The 21,591-nt window shown below is 35.6% G+C and overlaps 1 protein-coding gene across 1 annotated transcript in view; it reads right to left on the bottom strand.

Moving 5' to 3' along the window:
- lrp1bb (low density lipoprotein receptor-related protein 1Bb) overlaps window positions 1-21,591 on the bottom strand; it is a 407,613-nt gene that overhangs the window by 50,788 nt on the left and 335,234 nt on the right. The window contains 12 exon segments of the mRNA XM_028435312.1: window positions 578-684; window positions 2,178-2,310; window positions 5,759-5,865; window positions 9,712-9,828; window positions 15,191-15,310; window positions 15,959-16,078; window positions 18,232-18,348; window positions 18,520-18,613; window positions 19,625-19,773; window positions 19,885-20,073; window positions 20,946-21,145; window positions 21,257-21,438. Coding sequence (XP_028291113.1) covers window positions 578-684; window positions 2,178-2,310; window positions 5,759-5,865; window positions 9,712-9,828; window positions 15,191-15,310; window positions 15,959-16,078; window positions 18,232-18,348; window positions 18,520-18,613; window positions 19,625-19,773; window positions 19,885-20,073; window positions 20,946-21,145; window positions 21,257-21,438 — 1,635 coding nt within the window.

The raw sequence follows: 21,591 nt of genomic DNA, 5'->3' as shown, positions 1-21,591 counted from the left end.
TAGCATTTAGCATTTAGATTTAGCATTTAACATAGAGCATTTAGATTTAGATTTAACATTTAGATTTTAATGTAACATTCATTTGTAATGTTTAAGATTTAACATTTAGATTTAATATTTAATATTTAGATTTAATATTTCACATTTAGATTTAATACTAAATATTTACCATTTAGATTTAACATTTTGAATTAATATTTAATATTTAAATTTAATATTAAATATTTAACAATTAGATGTATTATTTATGATTTAGAATTAACATTTAACATTTAGATTTAATATTTAACATTTAGATTTCCATTTCATATTTAACATTTAGATTTAAAATTGGCATATTTTTACAAGAAAAGTAAACATCACAAATTTCTCAAATCTGGTCAAAAGCGACTTAAAAAAAATCTCATCAAATTTTTTTTAAACGTTTGTTGCTAAATGTTGCTGCTGTTTAAATTAGCATGCACAACTTTACAATCGGCACCACATATGTTAGGCCACAGCATGCAGTTGCATTCAGGCAAATGACACATTTCAGTGTGGTTTGGGTCCTAAATGACGCAGAGATGAAGATACAGACCTCATCAGAGCCGTCCAGGCAGTTGTCGTGTCCGTCGCAGCGTAGGGTTGCTGACACACACCCTCCACTGGCACACACATACTCAGTCACAGAGCAGGAAGGCAGAGCTGGACACAGGTATGCAGTAGGACTTTAATTAATCTAAACAGGTCACAAACTGTTCCTCACTTTCAAAGTGACTGAATAAAATGTTGAACAAACCCCTGACAATGTTTGAACAGAAGTCATCACTTGGAACTAAATCAACTAATCTCCTTGTCCCCTGATCTTTGTTACCATAGGGTGACCATATGTCCTCTATTGTACAGCTGGATTTTAAAAACGAATGAAATTGTCCGGATTTCCCAGGGTGCTTGAACGCATATTGGGAGAGAAAAATACACAAAAACACCATAAAAACACACAAAGTAACAGACAAATACACAAAAGACTCCAAAAAGACACACAAAAACACGTAAACATAGGGAAGAAGATTCCATAAACAAACAAAATGACAGAAAAATAGAGAAAAAAAGACAGCATAAACACACAAATGACATAAAAACAAAGAAAAAGACGGAAAAAAAAAACACACAAAATGACAGTAAAATACACAAAAACTACAGAAAAATAAGGGAAAAAAAGTCCTCACACAAGACAAAAATACACACAAAGACTTCAGAAACACACAAAATGACAGAAAAAAAGACTCCGGACACATACAAAATGACGGTAAAATACACAAAACTTTGCAAAAACACAAAAAAAACATAACAATGAGGAAAAACTTATTAAATAAGTCTTTAAAAAAATCTTAAAAACTAATAAAAATGTCCAGATTTCCCAGGGACCTTGAACGCATCTCAGAATCATGTTATTTTAAAAGACCATAACTCTGCTAATATTTGCTCTATCCAAGTATCATGTCATTACGGTAATTTTACTCACACGCGACGGAATCATTAAAGTTTTGCTTTGTCTTGACAAAATCGTCACACACGAGGCAGAGAGAAGAGAAAGACTAAAGTCTAAGATGTATTGAAAAAGAAAAAATAAATGTAAACATTTAAGCAAGAAGATAAAACCTCCATAGAGGTTCAGACAGGGGTTTGAAAACCAAGGAACCACTGGGAGAAACTTAGAATGTAGAACGTAAAGGCTAAAATATGAAGCAGAATAAATGTTGTTCTGTTTTTCTGTAGCTAGTCTAATTTTCATGCTTTTTAAACCTTATCGACAACGACAAGTTGTGTATCTAATATATTGTAGATTCAAGAAAACGTTGAATGCTTTCTGAGTATGATAACCCTGTGTTACCTTTACTATTTCATATTTTGCTTTATTACAAAGCAGTTGCATTGACCATTTCTGAGCAGCAGAATTTTAATTGCTATTAAGTTGTGAATGAAATCTGGCCTTGTTCTTCCTTCGTGACCCTTTCACTCCTAATGCCTTGGACACAGAAGAGAATCTCAAGACCTAAATGAAATCTGAGATCACAACAACACTACTTAATATTATATTCCATAAGTTCCTCCATGTGTCGGAGTGCAACCTTGTGTTTTTGCCCTTTTCTTTAATACCTTTACAAACACATTCCCTTCCATTCTATCTAACTCACCTGTTCCATTGCAGTTCTTTTCATCCTCTCCCATCTTACAGTCTGGCTGACCGTCACACAGCCATTTCAAGGAGATGCAGAAGTTGTTGAGACACCTGAACTGGTCCTCTGCACAGCGAGCCACACAATCCTTCTGTGGAGGGTTGAAATAATAATAAAAAAAAACTTTAGTTAAAGCTTGAGCACAAAGGACTGGAAAACCTTCACATGACTAGCAGCTGTAGCATTGGAGATACAGTACATTCCTGTCCTTTTTCACTGTTCTCATAAACACATGTATGCCCAATCTTTATGGGTTAGAATTCCTGATGTTGTCCTTTTTTTTTTCTTTCTTTTTTTATCTTTATTTCAAACATGAGACAGTGAAATCAGCACAACAGAACAAAAAAACGTGTTAGAAAAGGAGTTTCAAAAAGTATAAAAATATATTTAATCCTACCCCCAATCTCTATTATATTTGTATACACACATGCATACACACACGCACACACCTAATTTCCTATGTACAACTCTATATTATTGTCAATTATGGTAATATAGTAATATATTTACACATCAATGTATGCTAATATAATGATAACTATACCTGGTTTTATAAATTAATATATCAGTGTCAACAGTATATCTGATATTCATAAAAATAAATAAATACCAAACAAAATTTAAGAAATAGGTACATAAGTATATATAAATATAAAATATAAAAAAAACGATTGTAGATTAAAGTCTCTTAAATCTACAGTCCAGTCCATGTCTGTTTTAGAGTAGACATGGGTCACTCATGGCCCGGGGTCACATGCCATCCTAGTTTTAAATTTGTGCAGCCCCCCCCAAAAAAAAATACACCGAGTCCATCAACAATATCTAAAACAACAACAAAAACACACTAAATAAGAAGAAAATACAGAAAAAGATAGCATAAACACACAAAATGACAGGAAAACAGCCTCCAGACACACACAAAATGAAAGGAAAATGCACAAATAGACTCCAAAAACAAACAAAAGGACAGAAAAAATACACAAAATCTTTGAAAAGACAAAAAATGACAAAAAATTGAAAAAAAAACTCCAGAAATACATACTGTAAAATGATATAGAAATACACAAAAAAGACTTCAGATATGCACAAAACAACAGACAAAAACACAAAAGACTCCAAAAATTCACAAAATGACAAATAAAAAAACCAATACTTAACAAAAACACAAAATGACAAGAAAGTACGGGAAAAAAAACTCCAGAAACACATGAAAATGACAGAAAAATACCCAAAAAGACTCTAAAAACACAGACAATAAGAGAAAAAGACAGTATAAACACATACAAATAAGGAAAAAAAAATTCTAGAAACACACAAAATGAGAAATAGACAAAAAGTCTCCAGAAACACAGAAAATTACAGAATAACACACAAAAAGACAGCATAAACACACAAAATAAGAGAAAAAAAACACAACTACAAAATGACAGATAAACACAAAACTTTCCAAAAAAAACAAAATTACATAAAAAATAAAGGGGGAAAACTCCAGGAACACATAAAATGGCAGAATAATACAGAAAAAGACAACATAAACTTACACAATTACAGAAAAATAACAAAAAAAGACTCGAGAAAACCGCAAAATGACAGAAAAATACTCAAAGAAAGCATAAACTTACACAATTACATGCAAATAAGGAAAAAAAGATTCCAAACACACATAATGAGAGGAAAATACACAAAAATAATCCTAAAAACACACAAAATAACAAACAAATACACAAAAAAACTCAAAAAACACACAAATGACAGAAAAACACATACAGGGAGCAGGGAGACGGCTAAACCACGCAGGGTTATCCAGGTTTGGTCTGAAGCATTTTGAATAATCTGAGAGACGCACCATTTCTGTTTTGTTAAAAATAAAATAAACTCACTTTACTGTTGAGGTGAAAAAATACGAAGAAATTCTCCTAAAATGAACGAGGCTGCTTGATGTTTATATGTTTACTGATGATTGCAAAATAAGTCTCCAGGTAGAAAATGTTTGACTGCACTCACCCCCAAGCTTTTCCCTGGGGAGACGCATTATAACGGGTTTATTAGGGGCTGCACTGCTTTGCATGGTGAAGGATTTTATCCAAAAAAACTAATAAAAAAAACTGCTCTGCTAATGTTGAACCGAGTACACGATAAATAAGAAAAATGAATAGCAATAACAACACTTTTGCCCTTGAATTACGCATCTTAATGCATGATTACCACTGACGGGGCATTAGCGTGGTTTGAATAAAGCTACACAATGTGAGATGAAAGCAAACTGTAAGTTACATTTTTACACAAAATTAGAAACAAAAAAAGGGACAAGCTTTACATAATTGTGTGTTTCCAGCTTATTTCTGAACAAAACAACCAGGATTTGTTTGTTTGATCGGCACAGATCAAGATATTCTCAGCACAAATGTGCAATTATCCATTATTACAGTAATATCATAATCCAGTATTGTCATTAAATATCATAACCATGAACAGGAGATTTAGATCTACACAATCAATTAAATTATGCACACAATAGGATTATGTTCTTTCAGAGAGGTAATCTACCTTTTTAATTGTAGCTCTGTTAGCTCAGGCACTGACTAATGTTTCTAAGAAATCACTTAGTACTCTAAATGAAGTGTTCTCAACCTTTGGGTTGTGACTCCATTTGGGGTCGCGAGACACTGGGAGGGGGTCGCCAGATGCCTTCAAGAAGCTAAAAATATTTTTTGGGAATAATTTGAGCCCATTTTTGCTTATTTTTACCCTTTTTCTGCCATAATACAGAAAAATACACAAAATGCAAAAAAAAAAACATTCCAAAACACAAAATGACAACAAAAAATAAGCAAAAATGCTCCAACAAATTTACAGAATTACAGAAAAATGGAAAATACACAAAAGGACAACAAAATGCAAAAAAAAAAAAATAATACACAAAATAACAGCAGAAATGCACAAAATTGTTCCAAAAACATAGAAAATTACAGAAAAAAAGGTCAACAAAATGCAAAAAATAAAAAAGATTCTAAAACACAAAATTACGACAGAAATACACAAAATTGCAAGATGTCAAACATATACAATAATGCAAAAATGACTAGTAACATAACTGATAATGTTAATGACAAAAATTTGTGTTGACGCGTTGCTTCATTTTTGCTGCAGCACCATACATGAACTGCTGGGTGCAGTATCGCTTCACCATTTACAGTGTAAAGAAGAGATGCGGAACAGAAGAAGAACCAACCTAAAGTCTCAAAAGTTTGTGACCATTTCAGTGAGACTACACACCTGAGGTGAAACAACAAATTTTATTTAGTCACTGTGTTTTATGGCAACTAAAATATTTCTATATCATGTACATTATATCAAAAATTGTATTCTTTCAAATGAATTTGGGAAAACTAAAATGAAAACTTTGCTCCCCCGGAGTGGATGAATCCACTATGGACCTGTAAACAGCACTTTATAAAAGTTCCCCACACAGGACCTGCATGATTCTGATAGATTGTAGAAGCATATGTTTGTGTTTTAATTTGAAGAAAAAGTCAAACCTCATCAGAGTTATCCAGGCAGTCAGAGTCTCCATCACAACGAAAGCGTGATGAGATGCAGTCTCCGCTCTCACAGGTAAAGTCTCTGTGGCTGCAGGTGACGGGCGCTGAGAGAACACACAAAAACATTCGTCATTTATTTCCAAAAAAACATTTACAGCTGACAGATATTCCCTGAGGCAGATATCAGACAAACGCTCCGTTGTTTCAAAGCACATGCTAACGCTTTGGCAAAAACACGATTTTCTCTGATTGAACTCATTTGGTTGTGACGGCCGCGGCAGGTAAACAGATACGTCTCAAAAAAACATGTAAAAATGCCAGAAAAAGATTCCAAAAAACAAAAAGACAACAAAAATCACAGAAAATGAGAGAAAAACACACAAATTAAAAACACGGAATGAGATACAAAATAAATATATATATATACAGTATATATATATATTCAAAATGACAACAAAAACACACAGAAACGACAGAAAAATACACAGAACTTTGCAAAAACCCAAAATGAAAAAGTAATACACAAAAACAATCCAAAAACACACAAAAGAAAACAAAAACCACAGAAAATGACAGGAAAACACACAAAACAACAAAAACAGAGAATGAGATACATTTTTTTTTTTATACAAAACAACAATAAAAACACACAAAAATGACAGAAAATCAGACAAAAAATAACAAAAACCACATACATTGACAGGTAAACACAAAACGACAACAAAAATACACAAAACGACAATAAAAACACACAAAACTTTGCAAAAACCCAAAATGAAAGAAGAATACACAAGCACACTCCAAAAACTCACAAAAGATAACAAAAATCATAGAAAGTGACACGAAAACACACAAAAAAACAACAAAAATACAGAAAATGAGGTAAAAAAAACAATGACAACAAAAACAAACAAGCAAAAACACAAAATGAAAGAATGTACAAAAACACAAAAGATAACAAAAACCACAGAAATTGTGATTAAAAAAATTAAACAAAACAACTCCAAAAACATACAAGACGACAAAAAAATTACAGAAAAATACACAAAACTGCAAAACCACCAAATGAAAGAATACACAAAAGCATACAAACATACAAAATGATTTGAAAATACACACAAAACGACAAGAAAAATACACAAATACTATAAAAACACACAAAACATGAAGAAAAATACACAAAATAATTCCGAAAAAACACAAAACGACAACAAAAATGCAAAAACTGACTCCAAAAACACACTCAAGACAACAAAACACACCAACGCTTTGGCAAAAACAACTCATTTGGTCGTGACGGCTAAACTGGAAACCAGCTGATCCAGATGCAAATGTGTTGATTATTTCTGAGACAAAGGAAATGTTCATTCCTCATTTAGCATGAGTTTGTCCCCAAGGACAACGGGACGACGACGCTAAGCAGCTGCATCCGACCCACTGTCTGAGTCCTTGTTATCATGGGCTGTTAGCTATAGCACTGAGTTATTATGAGATGTGCAGAACCAGAGAAACTCCCAGCAGGCAATGCAGCAAAAATCCAGATTTGCAGCCGCTTCTACTGTCTGTGAGTCCGCCTGCTTAATTCTTAGCTGTCCAACACCCGACTGCCTTTTATTTGCATTTTAAGTGACACTAATAGGTACAGGGTATGAGCAGCTAATAAATCACACATTTTTTTTAGCAAACTCAGCAGCCAACTGCACACACACTCATGTGAGCTTTGTACAAACAGTTCGATGCACGGCAGGATATGAGATTCAACAAGCTGTGGCTCGCTCCGAGAATAAATAAAGAAGTTTGATTTGGGTTCAGCTCCAGAATAATTCACTGGGATGTTATTAATCAGGTCTGAAACCAGCAGGTTTCTCAGATCTAACAGACACAGGTGAGATAAAGTGGAGCCAACTCGTATTGGCCAACGATTTGGGTCATCGTCTAATTTAAATATTTGCTCATTTGCATGTGGCCCAGTATTTGACCACTGTAGCAGAGACGAATCACACTGTGGGAGCATTGATGTAGTTAAAAAAAAAACAATTTAAAATCTAAATATGTTGTTTTGTTTTCATTTTTTAATGTGACGGTAATGAAGTTGAAGTTGGTCACAGCCATCACACACTGAGCTATAACTCAACAGTTCCTGCTGTAAAAACGAATGTCCTTCATTGCCTTTTTAATAATGTACATCAAAAACTTGTTCTCGAGTTTCCATGGATACGTGGTAGAAAATGTGCTGAAAATCGTCAATCGAACCTCATCAGTGTATAATTAAGTAAAACACTGTTGAAAATAAGGATCAAATATACACACACATTACAGTAGTAAAAAATAAAGATTAATAATAATAATAATAATAATAATACAAATATACAAATTATATACAAATATGATAGATATTTACAAAAATAATACAAAATATACATATACACATACATATGTATATATATATATATATAGAGAGAGAGAGTTTCTAGACTTTCCAGATACAGGCAAGGGTTAAAGTTCCTCGTTTATGCGACCATTGCGTTCACTCTAAACGTCTCACCAATGCCCATTCAAAAATCTGGCACTGTATCAGATGACTGCACGGAGACACAAGATAAATACGGCTAAAAAAAAAGCCTTGGCTAGAGGTAGTGACGGCTCTGATGATGGGACATAAGGGAGTAGAGTTACTGGAAAACAGAAAATGTTGCTGGATTTTGATGCTTTTTTAAGAAGAAAAAAAAAAGTCACAAGCAAAGTTTGAAAAGTTGCTAAGTTGGCAACACAGGTCAGATAGTCGAGCCCAGAGCTCCAACCAAACAAGACGAAGCAGATTTAAGTTTTTCTGCTGCAAAGAAATGAACAAACTATTTTAAATCCAGCTTCAAAACTAAAATGTTTCTGACTGAGATTTTACTGCTTTTATTGCTGGTTGGTATAAACTCTGTTTAAATATTTTTTTCATCAAATTTTTTATCATAATTTCTGTATAATCATGTTAAGCATCATTTCCCAACCAGGAGTAGCAAACAATGGAAAACGCAATAATGTTTTGTGTGTGTGTGTGTGTGTGTGTGTGTGTGTGTGTGTGTGTGTGTGTGTGTGTGATAATATATAGCAAATATATACATAATGTATTATTTGTTAATATTAGGGTAGACTGTTTGGGCTCTTGTTTTACTCAGCGTTTGTGGTTGTGGGTTAGTGTAGGCCAGAGGTAGGCAACTTTTATCACAGCAAGGCCACAATAATGTGTTTGTTTGGTCGGACTGATCAACATTCATGTCAGCATTTAGAATAATCTTTTACTGTATTCTCCTGCAATGTTTTAATTTAATGTCATCTTGCTCTTGTTTTGTGTATTTTTCTGTCATTTTGTACATTTACTTTGGGGGCCGCATGAAATTAGACCAAGGGCCGGAAATGGCCCCCCGGGCCATCAGTTGCCTATGTGTGGTGTAGGCAAATGCTGACATCTCCAAAATGTAAAAAAATACATAATTAACTGAGTTAAATGTTGTTTCTTAATACATGAAACAAAATAAAAAATAAAAACAGTTGTGAAACACTGACCTGTGTACAACATTGCATTGCTTTATTTTGTTTTATACTTAACTTCATTTCCAGATTCCAGACTTTTGATTCTTTTTTACCTCCAATAATGTTTTTCATCTTTCATATTTTTCTATTTTATTATTTAAAAAAAAACACACAAACACACCACAAAAAGCTGCTGTAGTCCTTTCCATCTTGACCGTATGAACTAACCTTATTCCCACTTTAATATCACCTTTGTATCCCTGAGCCTCCTCCAGTCGTCCTTCAGTTATTAAACACAGCGTGTTCTTCTTGCACACGGAGCCAGTGGGGTGGATGTGTAAGTAGAGCTTTCAGAGGTGATCTAAGGTTCCATCTTTCTTTTCCAAAGTGTATAAAGAGGAACGTCCTGATCTCTCGGTACTTACTGCAGTTCTTTTCGTCTGAGCTGTCTCCACAGTCGTTCTGGCCGTCACACACCCAGCGGTCTGCGATACAGTTGTCGTTCTTACAGCGGAATTCATCAACGCGGCACGTCTTCTTTCCTGTTCAATGATCAGATGAAATATGTGTCAAAGCCCAGAACGTGGTTTTCTATCAGACGGGTGCATGGAACAGAAACTATATGTACTTCTTTGTACCTGATTCTAACATATAGACAAATATAGTGATATTTATCCATCTATAAGGAGGAACAAAGGGGAAAGAATTTTGGGGTCCATCTATAAAGTCAGCAAAATGATGGTCCATTGTTCTATCAAACTGTGATAACCACATGTATTTATTAATCTGAATAATATCCCTAGTATATAGTCATATTAAAGATATAAATCCTTGTTTTAATCAAAAATAAAATGGGTAAAAAGTGACCAAAAAGGGTGGTGAAATGGTATTTATTTTAAAAACCACAGAAATTGGTTAAAAGTTGCAAATTAGAGTGGCCAAAAACCGACAGAAAAAGTGGTAAAAAGGGTTCAAAGTGTCAATATTGGAACAATTAGTTTAAACTGACAAATAATAGGCATGACAAATCATAAATGTGGTCAAATTGGCAAAAAAAAAAAAGCATGAAATAGGGTGAAAAGAGGTTAAAAGTTACAAAAATTGGGTGGGAAAAGTAGTGTGAAGGGTTTATAAGTGCTGAAAATGTCTTGAAAGTGGAAAAAATGTGCAAAAATGTGATGTGGGAGTGGCCGAAATGGGAGCAATGTTGCAAAAATGCAATAAAAGGAGCAAAAATATGGCAAGAAAGTTATGAAAATACGTTGAAATATGGCAAGTTTGGTGTAGTTGCAGAAAAAGGGTAAAATGAGCAAAAATGGGCTCAAATTGTTCAAAACATATTCTTAGTTTCTTGAAGGCATCTGGTAAACCTCTCCCAGTGTCTTGCGACCCAAGGTTGAGAATCCCTGTAGTATAGGTGAGGTGTTTACTGACATGATAACAAGAAGCTTTAGTTAATTATGGATTTATATTTATGCAGAATCGCCTGCGGCTCCATGGAAATGCATTTGTTGGGCAATCCTTGGCTCGACTCCTCAAAGACGTGTTTTTTGCTCTAAACTCTGACGTGGATGGAGGAAACGTGTAATAATAATCAGTGAGGAAGCAGATATGCAACATAAGATACAAGAGCAAAGTTTCTCTCTGCATGACAGCAGGAGGAGCGTCTCATTATGTAGAAGCTCAGTCACACAGAGCATTTAAAAGACTTGATTCAGCAGAAAAAAGCTGTTGGTTTTTTGTGTGTGTGTTTTTTGTAAAGTCTGCACTCATTAGCAGTAGGCTAACAAGCAAAACTTTTCACAAAAAAAAAAAAGAAAAGAAAAATAATCAGATTTTGGCTGACTGGGCTGAATTTTAAATAAATATTGTGACCATTAAGGCTCAACATGTCAGGCTAACTTCAAGCCACGTTAGAATGTGTTTGCAGAGGCTATGGGCAGATCATTTTTTTCTGCCGACTCAGGAGGCAGACGCTCCCTATTGATCATTTCTGCTTGTTTTCTACACAAACTAAAACACACAAGCCTCACTTTTATAAATATACATCTTACCCAGTTCTGTTTAACCCTCCTATATCATCCTCAAATATCACTAACACATTTTACCCCTGCGGTCATATTATATTTGCCTCCAGAAAATGAATTTCAGAAAAATTGTTGTTGTTACTTTGTTCATTTGTTGAATACATAAAAAACCCATTGATAATGAAACTTTGACCTGTTCTCTAGCGCCACCATCAGGACAAACTTTTAAATTAGAATTAATTTATTTTTAATAGATTTCATACAAATCTTCTCAAATTTACTCACATTAATGACCACTAGAGTATGAACCCTATTGGTTGTGGTGATGATATAACCTTTCCTGCAGCGCCACCATCAGGTCAAACTCTCAGTTTGACGACCTGCTGACCCGCATCGGTGCTCGCACCTCCTACCAGGACACCAACGACAGGCACTCTATTCCAGCAGAAGAGTGCCTGTCTATCTGTCTCTGGTTAGTGTCTTATCTTTTTTCATTATTCTGAATTTATCACGGTTGGGGAACGCTCCTGATTGGTCGACGCAGGACGCGCAGCGGGACCTCTGACGCCCCGTAGAAGCGCGTCCACCATATATTGTATATTTAAACCTGATGCTGTTGACGCTTTGGACGCGTTTGGTGTCAACGCGTCATTAGTGGATATTGAAAATCTTTCATCCAAATCTTTTCTAATTTGGGGTTGCACATTCATGATTCTCACAGAATGAACTGTATTGCTTGATGTTGGTGACCCTCCCCTTTCCTCTCATAAACATATTTATTTACTACTTCAGATGAGAATGCCTCAAAATCTGTCTCAGACACATCCTCCTCTACATCACTTTCACTGTGAAAGCGCTGTTCCAAAACTTCATTGACAGTAGGGCTGCACGATTATGGCCAAAATGATTTTAACAATTATTTGGATCAATACTCTAATCACGATAAATTACAATTTGAGGGAAAATGTCTATTTTTATTTAACTACTTTATTTTTAACAAACAATATGTTTACAGTTTTGAGTGCCAAAGAAAAGCTTGAAACAAGAATATTGATAAATACTAAAATGTACCCAGGAATTTGCCAAAATGTACTATGGACTAACTATAAACAACTTGAAACAGTCTGTCAACATTTTCTGGCTTGAACGTTCACTGGATGAATTAATAAATTGATTAGTACAAATTAATAAATTACTTATGTCAATTAACTCATGGGGACGTGTTGGCATGTTCAACACAAGTGCCCCACCTAAAACCCCCCCATAAAAATCCAGTTTTATATCTATCAGAAACCGCATTTTAAATGTAAAATCGCCGACGATCAGGTTAATTTAATCGTGAAGGCCCAAATCGTAATGATGATTACATTTTGATTAATTATGCAGCCTTAAACGACAGTAAACCTTTTCCAAGAGGACTAAGTTTTACACAGCTAAACAGCTTGGGGTCAAATTGACCCCAGAGGAACGCCAATGTGTGTAATATGTGTTCAGCACATTGAAAAAACATCAATTTTACCCAACAAATTAGGAAAAACTCATGACATCGGAAGTAAAAACAATCAAACTATTATTTCTTTAATGATAAACACTGAATGGGGTCAAATTGACCCCAAGGATAATAGGAGGGTTATGCACGCAATTATTTTTCAGTGGGAATATTTAGAAATTATTACAAGGTAAATTTAGGAAGAAGTGGTTTTTAAATGTTGTAAAATTTTACAGAAATACACACCGCTGGTTATTTACAGCAGTAAATAACTTTACATGAGTGTATAGTAGTAGTACTCATGTTACGAGTATAGAAGTTTTAGTTTATCAGAAAGTTTAAAATAGTAATATCCCATTTTAATTTTATAAAGAAGCTAAACTTTTGAATTACAGACATTAAATTCAGGATACATCACTTAAAAAATCAACATAAGGAAACATTCTCTAGCATAAGCTCTCTGCAGGTAGAGTTGATTGAAACAATATTGTTTGTAGTGACATACTGTATCTACATTGAAGCTTCAGAAACAAAAAGAAAAGCTCAGTCTCGGGTTTTTTCTCTTCTTCAATTCAAAGCAACGTTTCACTTTGCGCTGCTTTTTTTGGACGAGCTTCACACCTTTCCCATCACTCGTCTGTCTGTCATCCACTTGGCAGCCGATACGGCGCAGATGCACAAAGTGTATTCCAAAGAAAAGCCGTGATCAAACTGTCAGAGGACTTTTATGCTGAAAATCAAGGTGAACGGTACAAATACATCCGACGATGACTTTTCAGATACAGCGAAGAAAAGAAGCAAATCTGAAGTCATTGCCACATAAAATATATTTCCAAGTAGTTTGACTAGTAATTGACATCTACAATGTTGTACTTTGGGCTCCTATCATTATGAATTACTCATCTAAATGGAACACCAATAGACATAGTGCTAGCCACAAACTGTAGAAACATTTTAGTCAGAATTATGTATCAAAACACATGCGTTTATAGGGTTGACTACTTCCCGAAAAGTAAATAAGGGACATGAATTGGAAGTGTGGGGGGTGGGTGGGGTAGTGGATTTAATAATAGAGAAATAAAGATAATTCCAACCTCAAAAGTACTCAGCATTAATTAAATACACCTTTTCATACAGGGATTCTAAACTTACATCACCATCAAAAAATAACACACACAAAATAAAATGTTATCTTAACGCAAATAAATGGAAATATGGAGCATTTTCTAGCTGAGATGATACAGAATATTACACCAGAAAAAAACATTGTCACACTATTATAACATTCAACAATAAAGCAAGGAAAGAGTGCAGTTTTTATCTGCAAATTCCAAATAAATAATTCAAAAACTGACTTAAAAAGAAAAAAAAGACAAGAATAATAATAAATCAAACTTTCTTACTAGTTTGTAAAACTAAACGTATGCTGTCAAAGGTGTGGAGAGATACGTCACAATACAGTAGTCCCTCACTATAACGAGGCTCCCCTTTCGCTGCCTCTGTGTTTCGCAGATTTTTTTACAGTGCAATTTTGCATGCATTTTTTTTTTTTTACAGCGTATGAACGCGCATTGTGTTCTGCGTCCTGATTGGCTAATGCTGCGTTCACACCGAATGCATCTTCTGCGGCACCGGACACGTCTGCCACACAAAAAGTTCCGCAGGTTTCGCAAATGTCCCCATTCGCTTCATATGCATGTTTGAAGCGAAGCCCCGCCCACCAGCGACACATCTAACTCTGTGAGTTTCACTGTCTGCAGAAGCAAGGAGCTGATCTCCTTTTTCTCCTCTCACAAACATAAACCACCAGTGAAAAAAGCCGGTGTGATTAGCGGCTAATGCTATCCTAGCTCAGTGCTACAGAGAGAACTTTTACCTGCTACTACCACCTCCTCACTCTCCTTTCTAGACCGTGTCATACAGCTCCAGGTGGTCACACACAGCTTCTACTCCATGGTTGAATGGGTGAACAGACGGGTGTCCGTGTTGATGTGACGTCATCGTCAACACAGACTGATTGCATTTGGCATCAATGTCTGATCGCTAACAGTGTGACTCTGAAGTGCTGTATGTTTGAAAACAGGTTTATGTTTTAAAATCTACAAAGGTTTGAACTTTGAAGAGAAATGTTAATTTATGTCTGAGAAAACTGTATAAAGTGTGTGGTGAAGGGTTTTACAGCCTTTTAACATGTATAATAATTGTAAAAAATAAAGCTGACTACTTGGCAGATTTCACCTATTGTGGGTTATTTTTGGAACGTAACCCCTGCGATGAACGAGGGACTACTGTAAGCTTTTTTACTTGCGGCGCACTGTTTGTGCGAGACAATTTTAGGCCCCAATCCACATGTTGAAAACATCTGTGTTAACAGAAGTACGCACTCACCACACACAGCCTCATCAGAACCGTCCGCACAGTCAAAGTCTTCGTCACAAACCCAGAGTTTGGAAATACAATGCAGTGAGTCTTTGCACTGGAACTGGTTCGGGGAGCAGGAACTTTGGGCTGAATGGAAAAAAGAAGTGCATGAAGAAGTGTGAAGAACACAAAGATAACGTGAGCTAACGTGTGATCGTCAAACACAATTGGCCATGAGAAGAGCACCAAAGTTGTCTCTACTTCAGACGTTTCAAGGAAACACAAAAACCTCTGATCAGCTTTATGGTAATGTCATAAAAACCACTGTGTAGTTAAAACAGCATCTTATTGAGCTGGAAGTCTGACAAAAAAAAACCCAAAAAGTAATTAGCTCCACTTTAATTAAAGCTTTTCAAAAAGCCTCTCTGCGTTCTCTTGACACTGAGACTTTTATTTTTCTTCTCACGCCCAATTCTTACCTCCTGCAATCACATGCAAGATGAGTACGGCTCTTAGAAAGACTTCAATGGAATGTGATATCCTATCATTGCCAAAGCCAATCTGCTTTTATTATTTGACAATGACATTAACATATTTGTTTTTCCAAAGAGAGAAAGTCAACTGTGCGAAATCAGATCGCTACGCAACAATTCATCACCAAAACTCACCTAAAATAAAGATTGTTCTAAGCTGTTCACTCTTTTTTTTATCTTTATGCTTTAGTAGGGTAATAACTTTTATCTCTCTGAAATAAAAAGGTAATGGATGTAGAAAGAAAAAACATGGATCCCTTACGGCAGCCCGTCTCATCCTCTCCATCTCCGCAGTCGTCGTAACCGTTGCATCGCAGGTTTAAAGGGATGCATTTCTGTTTTCTGTTGCATTTGAACTGGCTGGGCAGACAAACGTACGACTCTAAAGGAGGAAAACAGAAAGAAAAATATTCATTTTGATTCCCCTGCGTTATCTCTAACAGATTTGCCTGCCCCCATGCTGAGCTCCAATATAAACTGGGACACACACTGGAGAGATTTTAGACTGTGGATCACAGCTGTTTATAGATCTGTGGAAGCACCATGTAAGAAACTTTTTGCATAACTACAAAGAGAGAGTCCTAATCCATGAAATGGTCCAAAAACTGCTGAATGATGCTGAGACGTAAATCATTCTTATATTACAACAAACAGTCACACACTGAGCAACTTTAGGGTCTCATAATGAATTTTTACCCAATTATGCCTGAAAAACACAATCCACTGCTCATGATTAGGGTGTAAATCACCAGTTTTATGGCGATAAGATGTAATATCAATTATTTAGACAACAGTACAATATCTGCCACGATTCGATTTGACGGCCTTCGTTAAATTTAAAACAGTATTATATACTACGGGTATGCATTGCTATTAATCTAATGATACATGCATGTCACAATACAATATATCCCAATACTAAGCATAAATAGCAATAGCAAAAATTACAAATTTCACCTTTACAAGTACAAAATGGTATGAAATACAATTTATTTAATTTTTCTTAAACTTGCAAGAACAAACTGTCAAATTACATTTTTCAAAAAAGTTTAGCTTTTGCTTCTACAACAGATTCTGACACGTTTTTGAATTCTTAACCACATACATTTATAAAAGTGCCCAGTATGTTTTATGAAAATAAACTAAAATACTTTGAGGCATGAGGTAGTTTTAGGTCTGATTTGTTTCACTGACACCTAGTGACTGGTCGTTTACGTGCTATGCATGAAAAAAAAAATTTCGTTAAAAAATATGATTTAAAAAAAATTGACTTGTACATTTTTTAGATTGATACAATAATCGTGAAGTGAACTTTCGCAATATATCACCAAATCGATTTTTTTTCTTGCAGTTACTTTTCACCTCAAGCTAGAAAAAAATATCAAGAAATGATTTTATTTTTGACAATTCTATTGTGGAAAAGTTTCACACATTTGAAGCTGCCACCCACAATAGTGGACGCCTCATAGATCAATTAATCAAACATGGTTTACTTCAAAAAGAAAACAAAAGGTTGAAAATGCAGCTCGAAAGTTTGTCTCAACTAACTGACTTTTTCGCACATTGCATTGTGGGATGTGAAGTGTTTTTCCTTCATTTTTTACTTTGATTTCTTGTGTTTCTTTCCCAGACGAGGTGGGAAGGGATTTTTTTGACACCATTTGTGTTCCATTCAACATTAAGTTTCCATTCATGTGATTATATCATTCCCTAATTTCTAACCAATCGATATAGATTGTTACACCTCTACATTTATTTTAAGCCTAACAGAAATAAAGACTGATAATTCACTCTGCCAGTGTCAAACTCATGGCCCGAGGGCCAAATCCGGCCCTTTGGAGCACCCAATTCGGCCTGCATGAGAAAGTAAAAGTTACAGCAAAAACATAAATCATTGTGTAAATGAAATGCAACACTCCTGGTGCTAATATCACATAATCACAGTCATTTTTTATTGTTAAACTGTTAAAAAACTATATAATCTTACAAAATCTTAAATTATTACATAATATTTACCTTAATGAAAGGAAATTTAAAGTAAAGATCCTGTTGGGAATGATATCTGTCACTTATTGCTTGGATATTGTCGGTTTCTTACATATTTTGTATTTTATGTATACGTGGAAGTGCAAACTAGGGCAAAATAATGTTGAAATAACTCTTTTTCCAACATACAATCTGTGGCCCACTTGAGATCAAATTGCTCCGTATTTGGCCCCTGAGCTAAAATGAGTTTGACACCCCTGCCCTAATGGCTCATGGGGCCCAATACAATTGCATATACTCTGCCTATAGCCAGAAATGCCTATGCTGTGGTAGATTTAAGTAACATATTTTAAAGAAAACTACATTTTCATAAACACTGGCATCTGCAGTAGGCTTTAATTACATGTAATCTGCACTTTTAATAATAATAGATCAACAATGAGATGGACAGTCACTTAAAAAGATTATTTAAGAATTGTTCCAGTCTGTTAAAAAGGCAGCACACAAAGAACAATAGTAAAAACAGAATAATGTCAGTTTGGGCCTTACCACAGTGTGATTCATCAGAGTTGTCTCCACAGTCGTTTTCTCCGTCACAGATAAAGGCAGGAAGAGAACAAAGGCCAGTGCTACACTGGAAGCGCCCAGGCTGACATTTAAATTCCGCTGTTGAGAAGGACATCACAAAATGTTGTATTGTGCACACACCACACAGCTCTGTTAGAAAATAGCCAAGCTGGAAAAAAAAAGTTATATCGCACATAGTTTCAAGCAACTGTTGGATTTAATTAAGCATTAAAACCCAGCAAACGCTGGAGGAGGGCGTGAGTAACTCACGACAGTCGGCAGGTTCGTCTGAGCCGTCCCCGCAGTCGTCCACGGTGTCACATTTCCACCAGAACGGGATGCACTCATCTGTGCCACAGCGAAACTACACACAAAACATCCAATTCACGTCAAAATCAGTATTCAGTTGGAGTCGCGGAATTATTGATTACAATTATGGCTTAATTGTAATTTTTAAATATATGTTGGTGTCCTAATCGTAATTACATTGTAATTGAGTTTAGATAATTGACTTTGTATTTGTAATTGCCATGAAACTACTATAAAGATTGTCAAGTATAATTTAACTGAGAAACCATGTTACAGTCCTATGTACAGTTCTACACAATTAATAAAATATGTGTCATATCAAGCTTTTACTATATTTTACCATTTAAAAAAATACTTGAATTAACTTATTTATTAATTAATACATTTTTTGGGGTTATTTATTTCAATTGAACTTGCAATTGAACTTTAGCATTTGAGAACGTAATTGTAATTGACTTTTTGAGGATAAAAAAATACTTTTCATTGGAATTGGAAAAAATGCTGGTCACTGTATATTGTAATTGAACTGTAATTGAACATGGGTAATTGAAAATGTAATTATAACTGACAAATGTAATAAACCTAATAAACTTAATAAAAGTTAACCTTCCTCTTGTGTTAGCTTTCTGTTAGCATCTCTTATGATAACGGGTCATAAATCAGCTGTAAAATACACTAAAAACAAATATATAGCATCTAATTTCTTTCCTATCTATTGCTTACCTTGTTAGGCTTCCTAATCAATGAAAATATAGATTTAATTTTTTTTGGTGTGGGCATCGCAGCCTCTTTTGAGTCAGTTCATTTTTTTTTAATGGTAAAATGTGGGAAAGCTTGAGATATATATATATATGTATATATATATGTATATATATATGTTTTAATAATTGTTAACGACATACAGTATGTGTAGAACTGTATATAGAACTGTAACATGGTTCCCCAGTTTTACATTAAATCATATTTAACAATTTTTATATAATTTTCATGCCAATTACGCAATTACATTTATAATTGACCCCAAACCCAGGTCAGTGATGTGAGACTGAGAACAGTCAAACCTCACCTGACTGGACGTGCAGTTGGACAAGCAGCTTTTATTGTCTGCAGCCAAGTAGAAATTTGTGGGACAGGCACATTTGTGTTCCCCACCCGGGGACAGAAGACACAGGTGACTGCATCCTCCATTTGCAATCTGACACTGGTGCTTGGGTACTGGAAAGTACAGGACAGTGGATTACACAAACCATTTGGCCCAAGAGCCAAACTGCTGCTAAGTATCAGAGGACGGATTAAACACGAGCAACAGATGGAGTCCGTCCGTACCTTCGGGCTGGCGCAGCGAGTGGTAAATCTTGATGGTTTTCAGGGCTTGCCAGGAGTTCAGGAGCTCCATTCCTTGAGTCCCAGTGGTCTTGTGGGCTCGCCTTAATGATTTGGACTTCCCATCCGTCCAGTAGACAAAGTCCTCAAACAAAGTCAGCGCCATCACTCCTTGGATGTGGTCGTAGGAAACTGAAATGGGGAAAAAAACAGCTTTAGATTTATCTGCGAGTTTACCGTTGACAGGGGTGAACTGGCCATCCATTGACCCGAAGTGGGGCTGATCCGGTCCGCTACGTTTTGTTACAAGCGAGAGGAGGCTAAAAGTGGCAAAAACGTGACAAGAAAAGAGTGTAAAGTGACTAAAATGTGCCAAAAAATGGGAAAATAGAGGAACCAGGTGGTATATAATGGCAAAGGGTAGCTTTATTGTGGCAAACAATAGTGAAAAAGGGTAAAAATGTGGGGAAAAAAAGAGGCAAAAAGTAGGGATGAATGAAAACAAGTAGCATTTATTGTGCAAAATTTAGCTTATTTGGATGAAAAGTGAGAAAAAAATTTTAAGAAAGGACAAAAATTGGGTTACTGTTTGAAAAGAACTTGCAAAAAAAGACAATAAAAGGAAAAAGGGGTATTTATTGGCAAAAGGTACGTAAAGTGTGAAAAAGTGACAAAAAGAGGGTGAAGTGACTAAAATAGGCCAAAAGCAGTCAAGAGTGGCCAAAAAATGGGCAAAAAGAGCAACCAGGTGGCAAAAGCTAGCAAAATGTGGCAAACGATAGTGATAAAGGGCAAAAATAAGCTTATTCGGATGAAAAGTGGCCAAAATGTTATTAAGAAAGGACAAGAATTTGACTAAAGTGTCAAAAAGAACTTTAAAAACTGAACTAAAAATAAGAAAAAAGGGATATTTATTGACAAAAGGTAGCTAAAGTGTGAAAAAGGGGCAAACATGGGACAAAGGAAGTTGCAAAATGGCCAAAAGGAAATAGATAAAAAGGGGTTAAAAAGTTTCCCCCTTAGTGTACGACGACTAGGAAAGACAAACTACTTCCCATTCTCACCTTTGCGTCTTTGGCTGCCGTCCATGTTGGCAAACAGGATGTGGTTGTCATCAGCCCAGTACAGCCTCTGGTTGGTGTAATCAATGGTGAGAGCAGTGGGGCTGTAGATCTCTTTATCAATGATAGTCGTTTGGCCTCGGCCGTCCATGCCGATGCGCCCGATGTACGGCGACTCACAGCAGTCCACCCAGAACACGAAGCTAGAAAGGAACATGAGACGTTTAGAACAGCAGCACTATAAGCTAATGTGTACAAATTCACTAGAAACTGTGATAAAAGAGGAGTTTACTGGTCCAAACAAAAAGACTCACCCTGTCTGAGGGTCCAGAGCTAGATCCGTTGGGTTTTTTAGGTTGGAGTGAATCAGGACGGTCGGGTAGAGACCATTAGCTTTGGACACTTCCAGTGATTTTATTTCTGCATCACACCAGTACAAATTCTTCCCGATCCAATCCACTGCCAAGGCACTGGGGGCGACCAGTCTGTGGATGGTCTAGCAGTAACGCAAGCGGAACAATTGAAAATAAATACATACTTAATGCAAACATGTCTGTATAATTTCATAACAGAAAAGAGGAAAGAACCAAAAGCAGCAGGTTATCATAACCCTCACCCAGGGTTTTTCAACCTTGGGGTCGGGACCCCA

The sequence above is a fragment of the Gouania willdenowi genome, chromosome 21 (genome assembly GCF_900634775.1).
Source record: "Gouania willdenowi chromosome 21, fGouWil2.1, whole genome shotgun sequence".
NCBI classification, from domain to species: Eukaryota; Metazoa; Chordata; class Actinopteri; order Blenniiformes; family Gobiesocidae; genus Gouania; species Gouania willdenowi.
This window is presented reverse-complemented; position numbering and strand designations above follow the sequence as displayed.